Source organism: Pan troglodytes, chromosome 9 (assembly GCF_028858775.2).
Source record: "Pan troglodytes isolate AG18354 chromosome 9, NHGRI_mPanTro3-v2.0_pri, whole genome shotgun sequence".
NCBI lineage: Eukaryota > Metazoa > Chordata > Mammalia > Primates > Hominidae > Pan > Pan troglodytes.
The window spans coordinates 92,280,535-92,306,956 of NC_072407.2; the positions used below are offsets into that span (position 1 = coordinate 92,280,535).

General features: G+C 35.4%; 1 protein-coding gene and 1 long non-coding RNA gene across 5 annotated transcripts; one reads left to right on the forward strand and one right to left on the reverse strand.

The window, feature by feature from the left end:
• Positions 1 to 1,604: 1,604 nt before the first annotated feature.
• CHORDC1 (cysteine and histidine rich domain containing 1) lies at positions 1,605 to 23,126 on the reverse strand. 4 transcript variants are annotated; one of them, NM_001246422.1, is given in 11 exon segments: positions 1,605 to 2,715; positions 2,977 to 3,039; positions 3,467 to 3,586; positions 5,608 to 5,713; positions 6,351 to 6,421; positions 10,693 to 10,751; positions 11,371 to 11,474; positions 14,194 to 14,351; positions 15,350 to 15,406; positions 18,251 to 18,300; positions 22,979 to 23,126. In NM_001246422.1, coding segments are annotated over 11 exon segments (999 nt in total). In that variant the 5' UTR covers positions 23,043 to 23,126; the 3' UTR covers positions 1,605 to 2,568.
• A 72-nt stretch (positions 23,127 to 23,198) lies between these two features.
• On the forward strand, positions 23,199 to 25,213 carry LOC134807368 (uncharacterized). Its single transcript, XR_010147626.1, has 2 exons — positions 23,199 to 23,509; positions 24,153 to 25,213. It is a non-coding gene; the product is annotated as an uncharacterized LOC134807368 (long non-coding RNA).
• The last annotated feature ends 1,209 nt before the right edge of the window (positions 25,214 to 26,422 follow it).

Below are 26,422 nucleotides of genomic sequence, written 5' to 3' on the forward strand. Positions count from 1 at the left end.
ATAATTTTCTGAAGAAAATTCTTAATTAAATCCTTGCATAAAATATAAATTAGAATAAAGTAAAATCATTACAGTCCTTTGCCAGTATAGTTACACCAAGAAGTTACATCTTCAACCTATAAACATTTGTTGATTCCTAATCATATCTTAATTGTTTATAAATTACTGGCTTAAATTATTACCAAAAAAGTAGGACAAGTCTTAAGACCTTGAAGAATTCCACTAAAAACAGATGGTAAAAATAAAATGTTCTACTTTAGTTAATAGTATTATACAAAGGTTATTTTCTTAAGTTTTATAAATGTTCTATGATAACGTAAGATTTTAACATTAAGATTAATATAAGACATAAAGAACTGTTGTATTATATTTTTACAACTTTTCTGTAAACCTAAAACTAGGTCAAAGACGTTAAATAAAGGCTCAGTTTATTAGGATCTTACTTCCTTTATACTAGTAAATGTGCTATGAAAGAAAAATAGCATTTTAGGTTTCCCATCTTTAGTTACCAAGTATATATATAATATACCTAACTTTGACTGCTTTGCTATAGTAATTATTTTTAATGCTAAAAAAGACAAAGCAAATTTCTAGAGAAACAAGTCAATATGCACTTTTTATTAACTTTTTTGACAAACCGACAGTAAAACATATGCTACCTAACGATAACTGTGTCCCTTTATGTATGAGTCTAAGAGAAATATTCGGATTTTTATCTGGACAAGAAATTCAAAGGCTCCTTAAGAAGAAAGTAAATACCATGGTCACTAATGTAACCAGACTAAATATAAAAGCTACATATATGTGTGTGTGTGTGTGTGTGTATAAATCAATATTTTGATCAATGTAACTAATCTGAGGTTACAATAACTCACTGCTTCAAATAATATTTCAATTACATGTAACAGATTAAGATACTGTTTAGGGGAAAACAGCCTCAGAAGGAAGTATGAACAAAAAGGGATATTAATCATTACCTTTAATCAAACTAATTATCAACCTTTCCCCCAACCCATAAAGACTTCATGTCTCTAAATGGTTCCTAAATCATGGAAGATAACTTGAAAAATTTTAAATACATCTCCAGGTATCAGATGCTTATGTACTCCATGTGGGTCTAACTTTTACTGCCCAGAGTTTCTTGTCATGGTAATGTAACATCATGAAAGTCTGGTTGCCAGATCTTTATGTTTTTATTTGTAACAGAGCTAAACCTTTTAACAATTATATTAACTACAACTAAGTTATTTGCTAATGGTAGTAGAATGATACATATGCTTTATTAACGAAAATAGTACTTCTGCAAATTTTTCTTTGTAAGAATTCCATAAATACCAAGGAAAAGAAAAGACTCAAGGGGTTTGGGAAATAAACCCCTTTTAATTTTACATCTACATAAGTTTAATTTATTCCCAAACTTTCTAAGTTCTTCCAGAGTTCTGGCCTTCAGAATATTTCCTAATTTTCCTTCTTGAGTTCTGCACTAACTCAAAACCTATCCAAACGATCTAATTCTGTGTTACCTATATTTAATATAAAGTACAATATATAATCAACATTGTATCACTAGAATTGTGAAGCTCTTCATGACTTTAAAAAAAAACTCCAAAACAATTAAGCTATTTTATTTAACATGTAATAGTCATAAAGCAACTCCATATATTTAGTTTTCTGATATCCTAATGTATTTCCACAAACCTTTTAAGTCTACAATTTTATATAGTTTTCCATCAGGGAGGCAAGATATATATAATTTCTTTTTATATTTAACTAAAGGTTTTAAGAGGGCTTAGTCTCTAAATCAGTAACAATTAGTCATAACACCATACAAACACATTTAAATATTCAGGAAAGAGGTTGTTAAGATTATTGCTTAGTCTTACAAAATGGTGAATTTTAACCAAATTGATACCTCTGTAATCTTATTTATGTTTCCTATACTCTTACATCATACTGCTTGGCAAGTAATGTAAGTTTTGACATAATTTAAAAATTCAAGTAGTTGTAAACAAATTCTAATTTGTTAAACAATTCATATATTCCCCTTTAGTTACTATACTACCTCATAATTAATCCTCCTTAAAAAAGTAATCATCCCACATAGAAAAAACTGCAGAGCTTCATCTCTTCCTTAAATATTTTCAAGTACTGTAAGAACACAAATCCATGAAAAAACTGATTAAAATTTGACATTTCATCTTGCTTTACTAATTATGGAATAATACAAAAACATAAAAAAAAGTTCCTTAATATTTCTTTGCTTAACAGAGAAATACAAAGAAATACTGCAATTATGGTTATGGGCTACTTTCCAGCCTCTTCAAGTATAGGACACAACTATGGTTCCTACCAGTAGGGAGAAATGAATAATCAATCTTACATAACACAAAAGAAAGATGAGAGGCACAAAAAGACAGACTGACTTTGGCTTTTAAGAACCTAATGTTAACCCTGAAATGCCACATTCAGTCACACAACAACAAAACAAAAGATTACAGCAGCAAGCCACCACTTCACACAGTATTAAAAATTCTGAAATAATGTAATAGCCTTCCTTCCATCTCCCACTCAATCTGTTGTGTCATCTTTCTGTTTTTCCTGCTTTTTAGCTGCAGGCAGTTCAAGGCTTGCCCACTGCATCGGTTCAGCTTTTCTCATAGTGATTTCAATCTTTGTTGCAGTCATAGTTACATAACTTCGCTTTACATCAATCACCTGTAACATATCAAAGAGAATTACAAGAAACCTCAGTAGTTTTATTAGTCTCAGAGGAAAACATTAGACTTGCTTATGCCAATAATCCCAAATCCAAGCTTCTAAAGGCCTTTTTTATATCTAGTCTTAAACTTTTTGGTAGGATACACTGTTAAGTTATACATCTATACTTTGCATCAATGTTTACTAAAGAATTGTCTTTTATTCTACAAATGATCTAAGTTATCAGAAAAAAAATTCTTATAAATTTGCAATACTTACACCCCATAATTTCACATTTTGATCAAATTCCTTCTCTCCTTCAAATACAATATGCACATTTAACTGAAAAAGATATACACAGTTAATTGATCTAATTCAAACTGAAGATTTACGCTATCAAACACTGATTATAAAAATAAGACTGACAAAAATGAATTAAGCTATTTTAAGAAACTGCCAATACTGTATTGTTTCATATGAGAAAAGCCACTGACAAAAAAGAATAACTGGCTTCAAGTTTCATATTGAGAACTAAGTACTATATTACTTGATAAATCTACTACAGTATCTCCAGAATGGTTCAGCAGTAAGTCTACTATACAGAAATTTTCATTTAAAATAGTTTCATAGAAGTAATTTAATTTTTTTTAACGGGAGTCATTATAAAATCTTACCCCCAAATCAGCTGAGATATAAACAATACTTTACAGTAACATAAAGAATGATGTATAGAAAAGAATTTTTACCCAAAATTATAAGATGTACTTACCAATGTGCTATTTGCTTCTACTCGGCTAAGTTCTGGAAGTGAGTTTTTAGCATATACTGAAATGGTAACTTCACCTCCAGTCTGATGCCAGTCATGTCTACATGGAACAACTTTTTTCCCCTGTAATGTAAGAGAAACTCTAAGTTAAAAAAGTGCCACATAATTAATTTCTTAAAAAGAGGAATTTGACCCATCTGAGAAAAAACTACCATGCACAACTAAGCACTTAATGTTTAAGGGCAAAAAACTTCTATATTTCCCAAGAGGCTTAAACAAGAAAATATATCATGGTACAAAGATTCTTCATAAATTTTATGATTTCAGAACACACTTATTCCTTCCCTTTGTTTTTTTCTTTCAGGGCCATAATATTGATACACATTTAAAAAGACAATTTAAGAACTCCTACTAAATTTAATCCAATTTAACATTCTGTAACCTACTAAGTACTGTCATCAAAACATTCTTTGAAGACTGAAATGAAAGACATTTGTTTACTGGGATAAATCAGACAACACCTTAACCTCATGCACTAGAAACCTTATTTATTTTCTACAAATCAGAATCTAAGAAAAAAATCTGACCAGTTATTACTTTCTTCCCATTTTAATAAAGAACAAATGATTTTTGGATTTTCTGATTATGAAAATAATCCTTACATACCAGTAGTATACTATACTGCCCTACCAGTATTTTTTTTATAGAGGCAAATGATGATTTGTTATATAAATGAGAACAATTTAGTTACATAATTCAGGAAACTGAGACACTACTGTTGTAAAAGGTACTATTTTCGTTTTGATAAAATTACATTAAATTTAAATTATATATATCACTCACATTTTTCCCCTTAGCTACTAGCTTAGATACTTAATACTTGATAACTGCATACATTAAAAAACAAGAGAAATTACATCATTTTATCTAGGATTATACTCCCAAATTTAACATAATGGAAAACAACATTTTATTTTTTCAAACTAAAATTTTCAAACTTTTGGACTATAAAAAATACACTCTTTTTATTTAAAAACATTTCTGATAGTTTTGTGGTAGATGAATTTTTATAACTTCAGGGTATTTTTATAATATCCAACCATGTGTTATTAAAAAGCAACTAGGGCCAGGCGCGGTGGCTCACGCCTATAATCCCAGCACTTTTGGAGGTCGAGGCGGGTGGATCACGAGGTCAGGAGTCCAAGACCAGCCTAGCCAAGATGGTGAAAACCCGTCTCTATTAAATATACAAAAAATTAGCTGGGCATGGTGGTACGCACCTGTAGTCCCAGCTACTACGGAGGCTGAGGCAGGAGAACTGCTTGAACCCGGGAGGCGGAGGTTGCAGTGAGCCTGCACTGCACGTCTGGGCGACAGAGCGAGACTCTGTCTCAAGAGAAAAAAAAGTGGGGGAGGGGCAGCAACTACAGAAGACTAAAATATTGAAATCTCTAAATTAATTTGAAAATTTAATACATTATAAAATACATTAACAATAGCTAACAGACAAAAACTTATTGAGCAGTAAGTTACTCATCCTCTTACAATTTAATGGGGTTTTGGGAAATTATTTGCATAGCCCCCAAGTCTTTTTAAAAAGCTGTCCAGGGAAGTAGGAAATGATGCTTTTTTCCCCCCTTTTGATAAATATCCCATTAGCAAGCAGAGGCATTCAAAAGAATTCCACTGAAACAAGACTGCAATCCTCCTCTCTGGCCACTAGATGGACTGTTTGTGCATCTGTAAATGATTGAAGTTTTAAGTGGCCAAAAGAATAACAGAGGTCTAAACGTTTAACGTCATCAAATTCACAGAAAAGTAATTTTTAAAAAACAAAAAGTAGGAAGAGGCCATGGAGCTAATTTTATTAACTAAAGAAGACAAAAATTCTTCAATTTTGTCAGGCTTAAGTATTTCACAAAACCTCACATGCTTGCATCAAAACAGACAATGGCTATTTTGCTCAAAAGGCAGTACACTGGCAGCTTGACTCAGATTCATTTTATTTCGTAGTCACATCAAAGCTCTATGGTGCAAAAAAGAAAACTTTTTTTTTTAATCTAAAGACAGAATAATTTCAAATCTTTAAAAAACGACTCAGATGAATATAAACCCAGTGTGCTATTTTTGGAAGAGTTACTTACAGCATCTTTTTTAGTCCACATGTGTTTCCCTTTTGTACAGCCCTCTTGGGCTAAGAATGTATTAAAATCAGAAGTTTTTCTTCTACAACAGCTCCAGTATTTCATCCTTTAAATTATCACAGAAAAACTTCAGAAATAAAATCTCACAATCAATTAAATCCACAAGTATTTTAGGGATAAATCTGATTTTTAATAAGCCAGTAAGTGTACAACTCTAGCATTTTACAAGTGTCTAAGTTACTAAAAATGAATGTACAGTATATCAGGAAGAATGTGGAAACAGTGGAAGATTTTTACACAGTGCTGCATTTCTATAAACTAGAGCATAATACAGAAGAGAGGCTCTCAACTGCAGGATGCGGAAAAGTATGGGTCTTCTTGGGATGATGTTGTCTTAGTGCCCCAGGGCCCAAAATTCTAAATGCCCTGCAATGTGTAGGACAGTCCTTCAAACAAAACATTTAGCCCAAATAGAGAGCATCACTTTTAAATACAGGATATAAAGAAAAACAGGCGGTTTATATCACAATGACCACTTAAGAACTGTAACCTTGTTTCTGTTTTCTCATGTATAAACACACAACATACAAACCCCTGTGTTTGTGTAGGCTATTGTGAAGATGTTAATGACAATGTAAGTAAAATGCCTAATAACACTGCATGGCAAACAATGTTTAAAGACAGAAAGGTTTAACTTTCTAAATTCTACCATAAACTATTTTAATAAGTCATGCATAAGTTACCCCTCATGGAAAATAGGTACTCCAGAATGATATACACAGACTTCTTCTAGACTCTCTAGACCCTGGTATGTCTAAAAAAGAAACAAAGAGAAAAAAAATTAGCTGCGTATCTCACAGTTACATCTCATACATATTTGCAGTATTGGTGACCTCTACGAACTTTGCAAAATACTTAAATGACAATTACCTAGAAAATTCATAAATCCATCCCACGCCATTCTGTTAAAAAATGAAAAATGATTCCCTTTTGGACTTGGTTAAGTTTTAGGTTCCTTTGAGAAAGTCATATTAAGATGCTTTCAGCCTTTTGAGTATGAGATCCCATCCAATCATATTCAAGTACTTACTTAGTTACTAATTTCGAAAACAATGTTGAAACCAAGGGATTAATACTCTCAATAAAAATACAGTTACTGCATGACTTATGTGTACAGTAAACTCCATGTAAGTATTGTCAAATAATATGACAAATCTAATAAGCAATTCTGGAAGTTCTAGAGTGATGGTGATTTCTTATCCCTATAAAGGGTAAAATGAGCTGCAGACCTATATATATATCCAGGGTTTGTCTGGAAGATCCGGGCCCCATTGCTGCTGTAGATGGAGGCTCTACAGATGAATTCACAAAAAATTATGTTAATAAAACATGGATGTAGCCAGTAGTATATTTTCTATTTTTGTATTTATAGCACTACCTACAAACAGAAAATAAAATTCTGTGTTTATCTTTTATAAATCCAAAGTACAGTATTAGATGTGTATTTCTCCTTAAGATATTTCACAAAAACAAAAACTCAGTATGTTAGCATCTACTAAACTTAATGCTATTGCCCCCACAGTCCATTCTTTTCCCCATATTATTTGATGGCACCGTACAGACTCAGTTTCTCAAAGCAAAATCCATTCGTTTCTCTTCAGCATCTCCTCTCCCTCCACCCATAGGCAGTCTATAATGAAATCTCATCAATTTGACTTGAATATATTAATTTGTTAATCTTCCTCATAAGCTAGCAGGTTTTAAGCAATCAGACTATACTAACAGGTTTCTACTATTTCTCAGCCTTCGACTTCTATTTTCTACTATCTAATTATCAAATTACTATCACCCTTTTGTTTAAAGTTCTTTAATTACATCCATGTCACACCTTATACAATAATCAGTTCCAGGTCATTTACATATTTAAATGTGCCTCCATATGAGAAAACACTCACAGCCCTGACGTAAGCAACGATTTCTTAAATAGAACATGGAAAGCACTAGTCATAAACAAAATGATGGACAAATTGGATTTTGTTAAAATTAAAAAGCCTGTGTTTATCAAAGTCGTCATTAAGACAGTGAAAAAGCATAGAATTTCTGATAAGAGTCACAGCTAAAATATATAAAGAATTCTTACAAATTGGGAAGCAAGAGACATTAGAGATAGGTAAAAGATTCTGCACACTTCACAAGAGGATATACAAATGGCTAATAAACATACATAAAAGCAGTCATCATTAGGGAAGTACAAATCAAAACCATGATGAAAACACTATACACACACTAGAATGGTTAAAATACAAAAAAACAAAAACAAAAACAAAAAAAACTCGTATAACAAAATGTTAACAAACCGTAGGACAAGTTGAACTAGCCTCACATACTGCTGGTAGAAATGTAAACAAATACAACCACCTTGGAAAACTATGTGGAAGTATCTGTTAATGCTAAAGATGTACAGGTGGGCATACCTAATCCAAAATTTCAAATGCTCCAAAAATCTGTTAACTTTTTGAGAGCCAACATGACAGTTAAAGAAAATGCTCATTGGAGCATTTCAGATTAGGGATGCTGAACTAACTGGTAAGTATAATGCACATGTGCCAAAATTAAAAAAAAAATCCAAAATACTAGAAATGGAAATGTGTATATATGTCACAAAAGTCATGCACAAGAATGTTCATAATAGGTCAGCTGCGGTGGCTTCACGCCTGTAATTCCAGCACTTTGGGAGGCCGAGGCGGGTGGATCACCTGAGGTTCAGGAGTTTGAGACCAGCCTGGCCAACATGGTGAAACCTTGTCTCTAGTAAAAATACAAAAATTAGTCAGGCATGGTGGTGGGCGCCTGTAAACCCAGCTACTCAGGAGGCTGAAACAGAAGAATCGCTTGAACCCGGGAGGCGGAGGTTGCAGTGAGCCGAGAGCCTACCATTGTACTCCAGGGTGGGTTACAAGAGTGAAACTCCATCTCAAAAAGAATGTTCATAATAGCATTATTAAAAACAATTTTTTAAAATTAAAGGACAATATAAAGTAGAAATTAGTTGTGGCACATTCAAATAATGACATACCTTAAAGAAATAAAAAAACAAAACTAAAGCTACATGCAACAAAGATAAATAAAACAAGCATTATTATGCAGAAGATGATGAAAACAAGTACATATTCTATGGTTATTTTTACATTAAACTCAGAAACAGAAAAAACCTATGTTGACTGACAGAAAAACATTTGAGGAAGACAATGAATGAGAAAACACATAAGGAGTGCTCTGCATTGCTGGTGTGTTTAACTTTGTGAAAATCCCTTGAGCTATAAATTTATATTTGTATATCCTTTAACAAACTTCAATGTTATATTTCAATGAAAAAGACTAAAAAATTATTCAATTTCAATGGCCTCCACACTCTAACGTACAATCTAACTTCCCTGCACCACTAAACCCTTTTAGGATCTGGCCAGGTCTACTTATCTCTATTAATCTCAATTCCACAGCAGCAAATTTGTACCATTACATAATTTTCTCTATACTTCTGCTATTACTTACGCTTGAAATACCCTTTCTCTGTTTTCCCTGTCATTCACTTTTCAAAACACATCTGATACCTTCTCCTTGATCTTCCTCTATTACCCTACCATTTGCACTGCCTTCCCCAATCCAGTAATTACTAATTCCCTTTTATCTACTACTTCTACCTCATATACATGTAAATACAATTGTATCTCCATTCCTTAAGTGATCTAAAATTTAACATGAGGAAAAAGTATAAACCTGCCCCCACCCCATTTTCACCTTGCTGGTTAATGGTGTCACCAATCACCCAGATGCTTGAATTCCCTTCACATCGAATCCATTAGCAAATCCTGCTAATACAGGCAGATGCTCCTTTGCTTACAATGTGGTTATAGCCTGATAATACCATTGTTAAGTCAAAAAAAATCTTAAGTTACACCATGGTAAGTTCGGAACCATCTGTACTTTCTGTACTTTCAAATTCTATCATTCATTCTACACGCACTGTTCTAAGCATTCAAGATACAACAAAGAAAAAAAATCCCTATCCTCACAACTTTTACTCAGCATGAGGGTTAGATGGTATAGCTCAGAAATAAAATAAGTATACAAAATAAGTAATATAAAGTGATAAGAGCGATGGACAAAAAAGGAGAGGGAGAAGAAATGTTGGAGGATATGCAAGTTTTATATCAAGTAGCAAGAGGCAGGAAAATGGCTTACTGGTATGTTTGACCGCATCCCACATGTAATCACTTCTCAACAAACTACTCTCCAATCCCACTGTCTGGTCTTCCACAATAGCATCCTAGCTGGTTTCTCTTCTTCCAATTCCACTCCTGCTGCATCACCATGTATTTACCATTCACTAGTCACAGAATCTTTCTAAAACCCTTCCCTAAAGCAAGTAATAGCTTCTCCTAATACTTAGAATAAAGCCCAAATACCTCATCATGGCTTAAAAGAACCACCATAATTCTGTCTACCTCTCTTACCTGCTACCCTTGCCCAAGCTCCACAGACCTTGTTATTCCTTGAATAGCCAAGTTCTAAAGCCTCTGCTCATGTTACTGCATCCAAAACACTCTTCACCCAGGTTTACATAATCCATCCAGTGCAACATGAAGATTTCTGATTTAGTGTTACTATGTCAAGAAGGGCTTTGCTGATAAGCACTCCTTAGTATGTTTTATTTTCTTCCTATCATCCTGATTTTGTAATATCTAACTACCTATTTGTTGCTCTTCTCCCCATTCTAGAATATCAGCTCCATAAGAACAGACATGTTTGCTTTGTTTGATACTATGTCTCCAGCCCATAAAATGTCTGGCACATAATATGTGCTCAGTAAATGTTAAGTGAATTGGAATTACTTATTTTCATTATTCTACTGGACATGATGCTACTCAGACAGAGTCTCTTATCCATGATTGTAGCCCTAGTCCCCAGCATAATGTTCAATATATAATATGCATGCAAATGTTTGTTGAATTGAGTCAGCAAACTGCACTTTCCTCAAAATTAAAATTTTACTTCATAACACATCACAAATCTTGTGATATATACCTTTGAACACCCTCCATTCTTACATGAGGTCCCAATCTTAATTTCATCATTGTCTTCTTCTGTAACGAAGAAAAAAAAATCAAATTAAAAAGTTAAAATAGAACTTTGCTGTGGCATCATTCTTAAAAAGTAGGTTTTTCCAGAAAACAATACTTTTTAGAAAACGACTGTGACTAGGATTTGCTTATATCCCCAAATTGATATATGACACATTTCTTCTTCTTTTGAGGACCTGGTGTCTTCAACAACGCAGGACACAATTTTTTCCATAACAAAATGTTATATCCAGTATCTTAACTTTGTAAAATAAATCATGAAAGGGTGTTTTCCTCCCATGGTACCAGGTATAAAGTCAGAGAATAGTGAATATATTTTGTATAATGTACAAGAAAACATTTAAAAATATCAAAGAAATTTAGCTGATTCTTAAAAAAAAATGAACCATAAAAGAAAAAAAATTTAATATAGGTTCTCGTTTTGAATAAAGACATATGGAATTAACCTATTAGGTTCTGAAGTATTTGTAGTTTATCATATCTGACATTTAGAAGAAAAAGTTTCTTAACTACAATGTGCGACTTTTCCCTATTTATATGCAGTAAACTACTATTCTCTCTTTTGGATAACTGCTTAACTGTACCAGAAAATAATTAACAATAAAACAAAATAAAATCTTACCTTTCTTATTTTCTTCATTCCCTGATGACAGTTTAAGTTTATCAAGTGCTTGTTTTAGGGAGGCAGATATTTTTAATTCCAAATTTGTCATTGGTTCATCTGGGCTGGAGAATTTTGAAACCTTATTACCATTATTAATATACCAAAATATTTCTTTGTACTCCAAATTAATAACCTTAAAAGCTTTCTGAGAAGCCAAATGCTTTGTGTATCAAATGATTCCCATTAAAAGGTTAAAAGAAGGTATTTTATAAATAATTGTTACAATGTATCTACATTCTGTCTTAACAGAAAAGCTCCTTATATTATTATATTAGAATAGTAAGTCTCAAATAATCACGCTATTGTCAGCATATTTAAGTATTAATCAGTTGCACTAACGAGAAGGGAATAAAGACCAGGAATCCAAGGTTTTCAAGATGAGTAATGCTGAGGAAGGGACCATAATGTACTTTTACATCCCATGCCCAAGCTCAATGCTGAGCACATAATAAACATGAAATATAAGTAAGTTCTAAGTGAATCCATACTCACTTCTACCAGTGGAGATAATTTATGTGGACACTGGCATATGGATCTGTAAATTCAGATATAATCGTATTGCAAGGCAATTTCAGTAGGGTTTAAAAAACAACATCTTCTAACATTTCATAATGGCTAAGTGTTGTATACATAATTTATTTAAGTCCACTCAATAAATAAGTATTAAACATAATAAACACAGCAATAAAAATAAAAATCGTAGGCTATTCATTCTATATCCGCAATGAAAAAACTGACAAAAGAGGCATTTTAGAAGTACATAGGCAAGGCATGGTCGCTTATGCCCATAATCCCAACACTTTGGGAGGCTGAGGCAAGAGGACTGCTTGAAGCCTGGGCAACAAAGTGGAACCCTGTCTCCGCAAAAAAATAAAAAATATTAGTCAGTCACTGATATGGTTTCCCTGTGTCACCAACCAAATCTCATCTTGAATTCTAGCTCCCATAATCTCCACATGGTGTGTGACGGACCTGGTGGGAGGTAACTGGATCATGGGGATGCCTTTTTCCCACGCTGTTCTCATGATAGTGAATAAGTCTCAGAAGTTCTGATGGTTTTTTTCTTGCCTGCCACCATGTAAAACATTCCTTTATTACTCGCTCTACCTTCTGCCATGATTGTGAGGCCTCCCCAGCCATATGGAACTGTGAGTTCATTAAACCTCTTTTTCTTTATAAATCACTTAGTCTCGGGTGTTTCTTCGTAACTGTGAAAATGGACTAATACAGTCATAGTAGCATACACCTATAGTTCCGGGGAGGGTTAGGGAGGAGGATGGCTTGAGCCCAGGAGTTCAAGGCTGCAGTGAGCTATAATGCCACTGCATTACAGCCTGGGTAAGAGAGGGACTTTTCTTCTTAAAAAAAAAAAAGTATGTAAAAACTTATATCCTCATAATTGTTATAATACCACCAAATGAATTTAGGATAAAATATTTAGTTTTTCTCATCTCACTGCCTTTGTCCTTTTTTTTCAAAAAGTCAATCTCAAGATCCTCCTGCCTCAGCCTGAGTAGCTGCAACTACATGAGCACACCACCAAACCCAGCTAATTTATTTTTTCTTGGAGAGACAGGATCTCTTTCAGATTGGTTCTCAAACTCCTAGGCTCAAAGGATCCTCCCTCCTAGGCTTCTCAAAGTGCTGGATTATGGGCTTGAGCCACAGTGCCTGGCCTCTCACTGCCCTTTAAGTAAAATAACAGCCCATCATTTAAAGAAAAAATTAACTCATACTATTATAGTACAGACTGTATTATATTACTAAAGAGATTAAGAATGAGCCATGACTGAAGTTTTGTCTTTTCCCAATTATTTTTCTAACTGCTAAACTGGCCAAAGCATTCAATGGTCTCCTCTAACTATGAAGATGGAGAGAGAATAAAATCATCCTGAGTAGTTTCCTTAGCAATAATATGTACTCAGAGTGCTAATGAACAAATAAACATCTAAAGTCTCTTAGGGTTCTTATCTTGGTTCTATATTATTCAATACTCTATAAATTTATTTAAGTAGGATCAAAGGAGAGTAAAGGGAAAATCATGAGTTCATAGCATGAATAAAAATTACAATAAGTGCCTACTTGCAGCCAAAAAAAAAAAAAAAAAAAAAATCACCTTTTTTTAAGTCCTGTAGTTTGCTTCTAAAACAATTTAGTACTCAAGTGTAGCACGAAGACCTGGTTCAACAAAGGTACTCAATATACATGTGTGGGAATACAGAGTCTGGTTATCAGAAGGCAAGTATGAAGAATCTGTACAACTCTATTGCACAATGAGCAAACGCTTTTTTAAGACTACTTTCACAAATATGTCATCTAAATCAAATGCATTAAAAATTGACCAGTAGTAATGAGATTAACGGTAGTTTTCAGGCATCTGAAAGTAAAGATGGATATGGATGATTAGGCCTCTGCATTATTTTCTACTTCAAACTCATGCCATGAAAAGGAAAACTGCTTCAAAGAATTTTACCATGCCACAGTGAAAAAGATGCACTCTAAGGCACAAGAAAAATGTGACTTCCCTACCCTGATGATACATGTCCCTGTAATTATGACAGTACAATATGCAAATCTGTTATGTAGTTATATTGTGTACATGCTCTCAAGTTGAAAAGAAATAAAAATTAAAGGCAGATTTAAGGGAGAAACCAAATGGTTCAAAGCTTGGTGGCCTACATAGTAGCTACAAATGGTATCATGCTAAATCATAAAGGAAAGTACCATGCACAAGTGCTACTATTCAAGTGTGACAAAAATATGTAACTGTATAAAGTATACCTTGGTCTTTTTATTGCTTCTACTGGCTTAGGGGCTTGAATGATGTGTTCCTGAAATTTGGGTTTTAATTCAGATAGCTCCTTCTTCTCAGTAGTCTTGACTTCAGGTTTGACTGGCTCAGGTGGCTTCTCACTATTATGTCTACCTTTTGTACAGCCCTGTTAGTGAAAGATAATTCATTAAGAGCTATCTATTTTACATTTCATGATAGAAATATTATCTTTTCAGTTATTTATTGATACTGATTCTATTTCATGTTTTCTCCAGTTTCAATACATTGATTTTAAGAAATAAAAAACAGAACTCCAAATTTGCCATATTTGCTGAATCTCTGAATGACGGCTTTTTTAAAAAGTCTTTGAATTACACTTCATAAACATCTACTTATTCTATTAAAAATATGGCATAAACCTCTTGTTTACAGAAGAATTCTGGAGAATCTCACAAAGAACTGTAAAAAATAGTTATACAGAAAAATCTGTTACTCGAAAGGCCTCAATTTGAGACCTAGTTCTCAACATACTTATTAGTTATATGACCTTAAGCAAGATAATCTTTTTAAACCTCCATCTCCTCATTTGTAAAATGGAGGTAATGTCAGGTAAGATATTTTCTGAGAGAGTTAAATAATAAAATGTCTGGCACATTTGGCAGGTGATAACATTCAACAAACGTTAGCTACTTTTCTACTACATTCTACTGAATTATACATACTCTTTAACACCTCTGAAATGATACAATCAATAGCATTATCAGTTTGTTAGTAGCTTTAGTTTTCTTAGTGGTATATAAAGTGGTTTTATATAAAAGTGGTATGTAAAATATTTCAACAGCATCTTAGATAAAACTTTACCGTTCCTAACTGAAAAGGCTTTAAATTGTTGCTTACCACTTTCTCATTGATGTTCTTTCAACACAACAGAAAGAACAAACCTAAAATGATAAGCAGGTAACTGATACCTTAAAACGTTAATTTCCAAAACAGATTCTTTATTTTACAAGCTGTGGAAGGGAGATGAGCTGCTTTTTGAAAGGTGTTATCTGCAAGTTGATGAAGACCAATCAATCTATATCAGAAATCAGACTCCTCAAATCTGAAGCTTTCTATAACATGTATTTTTAGGAAGATAATCTAGAAAAAATAATTAGTACTTACTACAATGCTTAAGAAATCAGAAAAATCAGTTGTTCTTCTCTTACAGCAAGACCAACCCTATGAAAAACAAGAGAAGGAAACTAAAAACTCTATTTGCATGAGAAACACGACCCACTAAAACCCTCTACTTGCACTTATCTACTTGAATCCTGCAGTAACTTGCGTATAGAGCACAAAATTTCAGTGTTGCATATAATTCACCTAATCAAGTAAAATGAATATTAATCTTTGATTTTTAAAAAACCAATTAACCAATGTTAAAGTGATTTGTGCTATGCCCTATCATCAAGGGAAGCACCTTTATAAAACAAAAACTGTTTCTCTTTTCAACAATCGTGTCTGCTTTTTAGAAGAAAAACATGTTATAATTCCTAAAACTATCATGTTTAAAGAATATTCAAAATAAGTATAGGTATTTTACTTTTAAAATCTATTAAGTTAAAGATAGTAACTATCTTTAGTTACTTTTAATTTCACAATAAGCATTCTATTTTCAGAACAACAAAGATTAATTAACACAGCAGCCAAAGCACTATTAGGCCTTTGAAGGTGATCTTTTCAGTGAGAAGCAAAAAGACAGAGAAACTATTAGTATTTGTGATTTTTGAACAAACTATCAAGTAGTTTACCAAAAAATGGCTTTAATAATTATCTCTAAATTCCAATGTTTATAGAGAATAGGGAAACAAAAATGCAAAATCTCAAAACTTGGAACTTCAGATTAAGATTTGGGACTAAATTCAGATTAAGACGCAACTTTGCACACATCCGCCTGGACCTCGCTGATTTTCAAAATACTGCATAAAAATTTGGTAGTGATTTTTCTCATAATATGCACCTGTAGGTTCCTTTTTTTTAAAGGTAATTTCAAATATCCTATAATTCAAATTTTCCTTTATTTTGAAATTTAATTATCTTTTAATCCGAATTGAGATGTAGATCAATTACTACAACCTTAAATATAGGGTTTAAATAGCATCAATAATATAGTCAACAGAAAAGTTATTCTATAAAAGTTTTACTGTCTTAATCATGTACTAAATTATGTCAGATACTGTGATACACACATGTAAAATACAATACAGGCCAGCTATTCCCAAATGCCAATCTGGATTCTATGCTAGTCTTCAGTACAATGAGAAAAGGAAAGATAAATTTAAGTTATGTGAATATAAGGTTGCTAATTGTCTTTTTTCAGCAAGATTGTCCTTTTCTCTGAATATGCCCCTTCTAATATTAAAATAGTATTTCTTTTGTCAATGCAATGTTTAACTTCTTACTTGGTCAACTAGTATCCCTGTATTGATGTATATGCATTTTGTCTGAAATCTTCTGGACTGTGAAATCCAATGATCTTGGAAAGTCTAGGACTTTAAGAAATGGTTATAAAATAGAGACCACAATAAACACTACAACTGCAAAAGAGAGAGAAGCAAAAATACTTCAAAGTGAATTCATTAAGACTTGGAGTGATTAACAATGCGGTAAGAGAAAAAACGGGCAATGGACCAAATGATCAGAAAGTCAGTAGTATCATTACTAGGAGCAGTAAAGTTGAGAGGCAGACTACTTTTGGAATAAACGGTACACACTAGAAACTGGTTTGATGTTGCCAATGAGACACATAAATAGAAATATGTTGTAAGAGCCATCGGCGTAGAAGTGACATTTGAGAAAACCAATGAATGAACTGAATGAGAGAAAACAGCCAAAGGTTACCTTTAAGAGCTAAGAGGAAAACAGCATAGGGAAAAAAAGAAAAAGACACAGTAAAACAAAAATATCAGAAGAAATGGCAGTCTAGGAAAAATAAAATTCCACAAAAAGAAAAATAAACATTTCCACAGCACCACAGTTTCCACCACAACAAAGATTTGTAAAAACTAAAAAAATGTATGGAGGAATAAGGTCTCAACTTGCCCTACTGAATGTCTTCTCTGTTTTCCTCACTCAGAACTAACCAGACTAATACATCTTTTGTTAGATTTGGTGGTGTTAACAGTGAAGTGCCCAAACAGTCTAACTACTCTTTGGAAGGTATAATTAGACATTTAAAGGGCACCAACAATATTTAAACATGTTAAGACTGCTTATGTTCCTGAGAACCAAAGAAGTAGAACCTAAAACCATGGCAGCCCTACCACAGCATCATCTTTTGAGATATACAAAGGAAACTCATGTATCATATTATCATGAATTTTAAAAAGATGACCAGCAAAAATCTAGTCAAACAACATTCCACCAATTCTCCAGAACATCCAAGAAGTATAGCTGGAAAACTCACATGTCTGTCCCGAGATTGGCACTAAATGTTTATAAGAATCTTTTCTAAAATTCAGAGCTGTTATTAGCCAGTAGTGACAGACTGAGATTCAATACAACCACTCTATTTTCCCTCAAAATTAGAAAAGTGAAGAAATGGGTGTAGAAAATGAAAATTAAGACCAGGCATGGTAATCCCAGCACTTTGGGAGGATGAGGCAGGTGGATCATCTGAGGTCAGGAGTTCGAGACCAGCCTGACCAACATGATGAAACCCTGTCTCCACTAAAAATACAAAAATTAGCTGGGCATGGTGGCAGGCGCCTGTAATCCCGGCTCCTCAGGAGGCTGAGGCAGAATGGCTTGAACCCAGGAGGCGGACGTTGTAGTGAGCTGAGATCGCACCACTGCACTCCACCTGGGCAACACAGTGAAACTCCATCTCAAAAAAAAAAAAAAAAAAACCCAGAATTAAAATACAATTTTATAACTGGAAAAGACCTTAAGATCATCATCTACTGTCTTTTCTTTGTCTTTAGTGGAGTATACGCTTAAAGCACCTCCCCCGCAAAGGTCATTAAGAAGAAAGTCACTAGCTGAGAAAAACAGATATGAAAAAAATGAAAATATAGTTCCTACCTTTAATGCATCGTGAAAGACCGGAACACCTGGGTGGTATGTGCAAGCATCTGGAGAAAACAGAGAAAAAAAAAAAGTACCACTCTTTATAATGAAGAAAAATATATACATGATCATCTCCTTAAGGTGTTAACCTTTAATCCTTTTTCCAAACGCAAGTACCTTAAAAAGGTACAAATGATTGAGTTTGACGTGCAGCACAAAGTGTACTATATTAAAATAGTATTAAAAATTCTAATTCAAGCATATGATGACTAAGGACAAAAATACAGAATTGTTTATGTATAACAATTATATTTTATATTCCCCTAATCTTGGTAGTAAAATTTGTTTAGTACCAAAACTTCAAACCCCCAAATTTTGACCATCATTTTTCAAACCTGCTTTTACAAATATACTATCAAACTTGAAGTATTCTTAAGTGCATTCATCCATAAAGGTTTCACAAGAGATTCCCTTAAAGACATTTTGTAATAACAGGCTCAACATTTTAAATACTGTAAAGATTTTTTGCAGTATCTAATTGGTAATTTAACTTTCCTAGACACAGTCATTCCTAGGTACAAACCTCACTAAAAAGAAGACTAGGGAGCCTCTGCCTGGCCCCTGCCCTGTTTGGGAAGTGAGGAGCTCCTCTGCCCCGCCCCCGCCCAGTCTGGGAACTGAGGAGTGCCTCTGCCTGGCGGCAGCCCTGTCTGAAAAGTGAGGAGCGCCTCTGCCTGGCCACTGTGCAACCCTTCCAAGTGCGAAGTGACAGCCTTGTGTGTGATCTTTCTGCCTTCCCCAAGTGTGCATTTTCAACATTAAAGTTTATTTTTTAATTAAAAAAAAAAATAGAAGTCTAGGTGGGCCTGGTGGCTCATGACTGTAATCCCAGCACTTTGGGAGGCTGAGGTAGGCAGATCACCTGAGGTCAGGAGTACGAGACCAGCCTAGCCAACATGGTGAAACCCCGTGTCTACTAAAAATACAAAAATTAGCCGGGCGTGGTAGTGCATGCCTGTAGTCCCAGCTACTCGGGAGTCTGAGACAGGAGAATCGCTTGAACTTGGGAAGCAGAGTTTGCAGTGAGTCAAGATCATGCCACCGCACTACAGCCTAGGCGACAGAGCAAGACTCCATCTTAAAAAAAATAAACAAAAAAAACTCTCAAGTTCTACAGCCTATTTTCTAGATTCTCACTGGGTGTTATTCTATACTTCCCTCCCCACTACACCATCAATCTTTACTTCTCTTATGTAAATGGGTTTATTACAATTTGTGTTGGGAACAGGCCCCCAAATCTGGCCATAAACTGGCCCCAAAACTGGCCATCAACAAAATCTCTGCAGCACTGTGACATGCTCGTGACGGCTTTGATGCCCAGGCTAGAAGGCTGAGAGTCTACCTGAATGAGGGCAAGGAACAACTGTCCCACCCAGGGCGGAAAAACACTTAAGGCATTCTTAAACCACAAACAATAGCATGAGCCATATGTGCCTTAAGGACATGTTCATGCTGCAGATAACTAGCCAGAGCCCATCCCTTTATTTCCCCGTAAGGAATACTTTTAGTAAATCTCCATTGGAGGCTCTCAGCATTAAGGCTGTGAGACCCCTGATTTCCCACTCCTTACTATATATTTCTGTGTGTGTGTCTTTAATTCCTCTAGCACCACCGGGTTAGGGTCTCCACGACCGAGCTGCTCTCAGCAATTTGCAAGATGGAGTACTATATTTTTAAAAATCAGGTAACAGTCAGCTTCATCCCTCTGCAATCTGCTTAAAAGACTATCTTTCAACCTTTCAAGTCTATTTAGCTTTCAATGCTCTACAACAACCTTGTCCAACATGCCGCCCCAGACAACTCTGAATGTAGCCCAACACAAATTTCGTAAACTGTCTTAAAACATTATGAATTTTGTTTTTGTTTTCTTTTAAGCTCATCAGCTATCATTAGTGTTAGTGTATTTCATATGTGACCCAATTATTCTTCTTCCAATGTGGCCCAGATAATTCCTCTTCTTCCAATGTCGCACAGGGAAGCCAAAAGATTGGACACCCTTGCTCTTATCACCTGCTTCCTGGTGTTGCCTCAAAATTTACTACTGGTGCTCACAGAAATCTCCCTACCCCGTTACTAGCTTCCTTAGTAACCATGTGCTGCATAGATACTAGCTAATGTAGAAAGTGTTAGGTATCTTCCTGATACAGTAAGTAAATCCGTGGGATCAGAAAGATGTTATTAATTAAGGGTAGTTGTGGAATTAAGGGCTGAAAAAGGAGGTTGGAAGTAGAAATGGGTATGCAGAAGGACATGAAGTTGAGAGGGGAATGGAAGTAGAGAATAGATCCAGTATTTTCAAACACCAAATTTAAAGTAGTCAGAAACATAAACGCAATGTATAACAGAGTCAGAGGCATAAAATGTCACAATAAGTCAATTTTGGCAGCATGGCAGCAGGAATGAGTCAGATCTGAACCATACAACTAACATGAACACAATTGGAAAGCCACTGCTTTCAAAAACAAGAAGTAACAAGCAAATGGACATTCTTCATTCTTTCTTTAATATCCATCCTTTATCCGTTTTAAGAGTTTTGGCAAAATTAATATTTTATGGGTGAGAAGCTACAAGACAGTAGCAGTGGTTAAGTGTCCAGGGCTTCTAACATTGGGTCTGACCCTGGCTAAATTTCTCACTGAGCTACTCGCTAGTAGTTCCTTCAGTTTTCCTCGTATACGTCGATTAAAAAAATACCGTTTGTGAAGCTGTGTTTATTCTAGAATAAGTGTTTAACATATGTAAGTTACCAACTGTGTCTCCCTTAAACACCCTTTAACTTCAGTTACAAGTTAAAACGTTCTATCAGCTCAAAAGGGAGTCTAATTTCTGTCTCTAGGGGGAAAAAAAAAATCATGAGACTGTAAGTCAACGAGCACGGTAATTATGCCACAGCCCCGAGAAAAAAAGCATTTAGTGTACATTAAGAAATATTTAAAGATGACAGATCCAACATCTGGCTTACGCAAAATGGAACTTGCTTGTGATTTACCTCTTTTAACTTATGTCAACTGTACAAGGTCAAACCTCTTCCTAAAAAACCTCCTAATCAACCTTTCTATTTAGTTCTTGTCTCCTACTCCGTATCTCCATTTTCTTCTCCTTCCATTCACTCAATCAGTTTACTTGAAAAATTTATTCTAAGTCTCTAAAAAAACCGTCATTTTGCTAAAGTAAATATACTTATTGGAATTTCTCTGCTGTAACTAGTACTGCTGACCACCCAAGTTTTGAGACGGTTTTCCTGGTCGCTTTCTGTTTCCCAGGCACTGCACCAATTCACACATGGATACAGACTTCCAACAAATGACTATCGCCCCTGAACTTTATTGTCTCATAAGCAAAGCGTCAGTCTTTCCCCTGTATTCTATATTAAAGTAGAATATCTGCAGACGTAAGTGCAATTAATGTTTTACATAGGCTGCCAACACCAAAGGGCTTTAAAATCGTTTCTCGATTTTGTCATCGACTGAAATCTCACAATTTTCCTCTTGAGTAGCATCATATTTGCGTCATAAAAATGTCAGTGGCGGTAACTTGAGTATTGCATAGGTTGGATTTTCCTTTTCCTTAAAACTCTGTATCAATGGTCTTATTTTAAATAACGCTATCAATTTACCTGTGTGCCAAAAATAAGTATTTCAAACATCTCAGAGGTGAAGAGTTCAAAAGGCATCAGTTTTCATCTCCTCCACAATAATGAAGGATGTTATTAATACAACCTCATTGAACTGAGCTTCTCTATCAAATGGGTCTAATTAACATTACATGCGTCCCAGGGTGGTTATGAAGATTAAATAAGATAAAGCAATAATGGCTGGCATGCAGAAAATATAAACTAAATGCTAGTTCAATCTGAAAACGTGTTGTCACTTCTCACGATACGCAAGGAATCATCTCACTTCTTTGTCAATCAAAATTTCAATTCACTGATCATTTCCCGTCCTTCACCTAATAGTCACTTTCGCTTTGGATCCTTAACTCGACATCTAGGTGCTGTAGATGACATTCACTCATTTTATACTGGAGTAGGCATGGTAGTAAAACGTGGAGGCCACAAGAACAACAACAAATGCCGCTAGTAATAAAAAGATAACTAACGTACCACCAGGATGAACCTATCAAAACAGCGTGAAGATACAGAGTAATGTCCCTTACCAAGAACACCTGTAAGAGGTTTGTAACAGCGGATCGACTGAACACAAACTTCTACAAGGCAGCGCTTACATGCTAGGACAACCCGCTGCTCATCCCGGCCACCTCTCCCTCTCGCGCAGGCAATCACAGCCATCACTACCTCGGGAACTACAAAGCAAGCTCACCAGTACCTCGTTAATTTTTGCTTCCCCAGAGACTGAAGGGCCCGAGGAGAAAGGTGTTCGTTCTAAATTCCAGGCGACTTAAAAGGAGTGCGGGGACTACGGGGGAAACACGTGGATCCAGGGGAGCGTCTCCGCAGTGGCAGAGGACAGTCAGGCGCTGGGGCCGGGCGCTCGCCAAGGGAACGCGGCGCAACAGAGGGGCGGTCGGCGGGCTGCGCGGGCAGCCAAGGGAGGCCCAGGAAGGGCATGGACCTGGGGCCGCGCGAGGACGGCTGCAGGAGATCCGCGGACACCCTCCGGCCCAAAGGGCCTCCCCCGCTGATGAGGTGGAGGGGAGGGAAGGCTGGCGGCGCGTTCCTCTTACCGTCGGAATTGGTCTCAGGATCGAAGCGCTGACCGCAGCCCCGGTTGTAGCACAGCAAGGCCATTTTCTTTTCCCACCGTCACAGGCAAGGCCCAAACACCGGGAACGGCAAGAGGATGCGTTAGCCACTCCCGTGTCGCTAGCACCGGTCTGACGACTGAGGCGGCTACCGGCTTCCGGATACGATCTGTTGCGTTTCAGGAACCTTCGCGAATTTTCCGGTCGCGCAGGCGCAGAGGAGAAGGGACGAGGCGGAGGTAGCGGCGGGAGGCTGGCACTAGCCTGGGCCACGATAGGTCGGACTACAGCTGGTAGCAACTGGGGGTCGGAAGTGGAGCCCAGACAACAGCGGAGGAGAAATTTCCGGGGGCAGAAAATGAAGGTGTCCGAGAGACTGACAATTCTCTTCTGACTTCCTCAGTGCTCACTGGCTTTGGGTATCTCCTGCAGCAAAGTGGCCGCCCCGCCCTCTCATCCCCTGCGACCCAGCACCCTTCTTCCTTGCCTTGAGGGTGCGCCTTAGACAGCCCGGTGGGTATCTGTTTACCCCTTAGCACTAAGGGATAAGTGCACAGTAAGTGCACAATCGTACAGTGTTTCCAAATCCTCAGGGTAGACGTGTGAGCTTAGTAAATGAGGAGAGGAATAGCGGACGAACCTCTCCGTGTGTTTGTGTCTCGAGTGCCCTCATCTCAGGAGCAATTTTAATAACTTAACAGTTGCGGTCACATTACTTTGAAAATACAAAAAACGTAGAAATCAGAGTAGCAAAGAAAATTATGGATCTGATGCTGTGCCAGAATTGATCACAATTGCTCTAAAGCCCTGGGGTAATTGTTAATATTTCATGTGAGCCTCCACTTAAACGATTTATCAATACTCAGTACACCACTCTTGGAACAGCTAGTAAAACTTCAAGTGCATTATAAAAAGTACAGTAATGCATTGGCTTCAACTTGCATAGTTCCCAAACTTGGGGCGTTTGCAAGAAAAGCAAACACTTTTTGATAACATATACTGAAGGATCTTAAAATAAGATCAGCAGCTTATAAGTAAACCTAAAAATCTATACACTGTTTCCATTGATCTCAAGGTTATTTAGAGATCTGCTCACGTCCTCCTACCCCTAAAGACTTTTTAGTTTTTCATATTCTGTTTCTCTTCTTCTACCTAGAAGTATTAAATTTTCATATTGTGATCCACCATAGATACGTATGTTTTCTTCATTTAACCTAACGTGAGTATTTTTCTATTTTGTTTCATAGTCATTGTTACAAATGACGGAGTATTCTGTTGAATAAATGCACTGTAATTTAACCTTTCTCTAATTTCCCCAACTTTATTATATATAAGTTACAATGCTCAACCTGTGTATTGTTTTTCTTATTTCGAATTTCCCCCTTTAGGAAAATTTTTGGAAAGCGACAGTTCTGGGGTAAAGGGCATAAGGCTTTTTAAATAACTTTAAGATTTTAAAGATATATAGAGCCAATTGCTTTCCGAAAGGTGGTACCAATTTACAATTGCACCGGCTGTGAATGTAATAGACCGTAGAAATTGATCATACACAATTGGAAATGAGTAAGTGGAGAGCTCTAAAAAGTTTTAGTTGTGACCAAATCTGTTGTGTTGAGTATCCTAGTATCAATGCAACATTACCAGGATTGTTAGTGAACTAAACCTTTTAAATAATTTTAATGTTTATTTCTAGTTTTTCATCTGTAGCATTTTACAATCAGAATATAATTGCTTATGGTAGATAATTTGGAAAACGCAGAAGTATATTAAGAACAAAGTCAACAATAATTCCACCACCCAGCAATAAGTACTGAATGGCTAAAATAACTCTTTGGTAAATTTATTTTCAGTGTTTCCTGTCACCCCAAGCATTTATAGATATATATGTTTAAAAAGAGTCGTGTTATATATAGGAGTTTATGTTCCTCCCTTGGGTATTTTGAGAAACTATAAAATTAAATCATTCTTATGATTAAGAAAAACAGTGTTACAGCAACAGCCTGTTTCAATCCCACCTCCACTTACATTTCCATTCCAACACTTCAGTGCTGACTACCACCCACTGTTTGAAAAACTTTCTAGAATTTACATGTATATTTTATATACACTTTGAATATATCTTCCCTTCCTTCTTTACCCCCATACATATCAAAATATGCTTTAACTTTGACTATCTTGTTATTAACAAAAGACTTAAATAAATATGTTAACTTAAAACAATTGTCAATTATTCTTGGTGCAAAATGAATGTTTATCATACTACTCTCTTTTTCTGCATTTAAAAATATTTCTTAAAACAATTCAGTTAAGTTTAATTAAGCTCCATTATCTTGGGCTGGGTGCTGTGGCTTACGGCTGTAATCCCAGTACTTTAGGAGGCCAAAGTAGGTGGATCACCTGAGGTCAGAAGTTTGAGACCAGCTTGACCAACATGACGAAACCCTGTCTCTACTAAAAATACAAAAAAATTAGCCGCGTATGGTGGCGCATGCCCGTAACCCCAGCTACTCGGGAGGCTGAGGCAGGAGAATCACTTGAACCGGGGAGGCAGAGGTTGCAATGAGCTGAGATCACGCCATTGCATTCCAGCCTGGGTAATGAGCGAAACTCTATCTCAAAAAAAAAATTAATTAATAATATAAATAAATAATAATTAAGTTCATTATCTTAAAAACGATTATAGATATGTATGTATCCATGTACGTGTATAAAATAATATTTGAAAAGACCATTAATCTCTTATAATAACGGATATGTATAAAGACAAGGATGAATTTAAAGAAGTTAATATTTTACTTTATACTCTTAGATATGTTTTGAAAATGTAAATACATACTCATTTTTGATATAGTTAACATTATGAAGAGGACAAAAAACCAACTTAACAATGACTATTTTTATTTGATCTACTTTATTCAAAAGATGAAAATTTCATCCATTATGATTGTGTGTTGAGCAGTTTGTGGTTTCTGTATTTTGAACATATATTATTCATCCTATAAAGGTGCATGTCTTTCGTATTTACATAGTTTATGTTTTTAATATAAAATGACCTTCTTTGTATCATTTTGTATTTTTGTCTTGAAACCTACCTTGATATTAATGCTTCAACTTTTGCTATGTTTCTCTTTGTTTTTGCCTAATAAACCTCACCCTATCCATTTATATTTAACCTGTGTCATCTTGTTTTGGGCATATCTGCTGTAAGCAGCAGATAGATTGCATCCTGTTTTTCTTTTTTTAACTCAAATCCGAGAATCTTTTTATTTTGCAGAGAAGCTTAACCTTTTTATTTCTGATTAATGCTTGAAAGTTCAGGTGCCAAAATGGCCCAGAACTTATTAATGGTTTTATAAGTCAATTAACGTCAATAAGCCTGAGTTTTCTTATCTGTAAAACATTGATAACAGAGTGCTGTGAAGATTA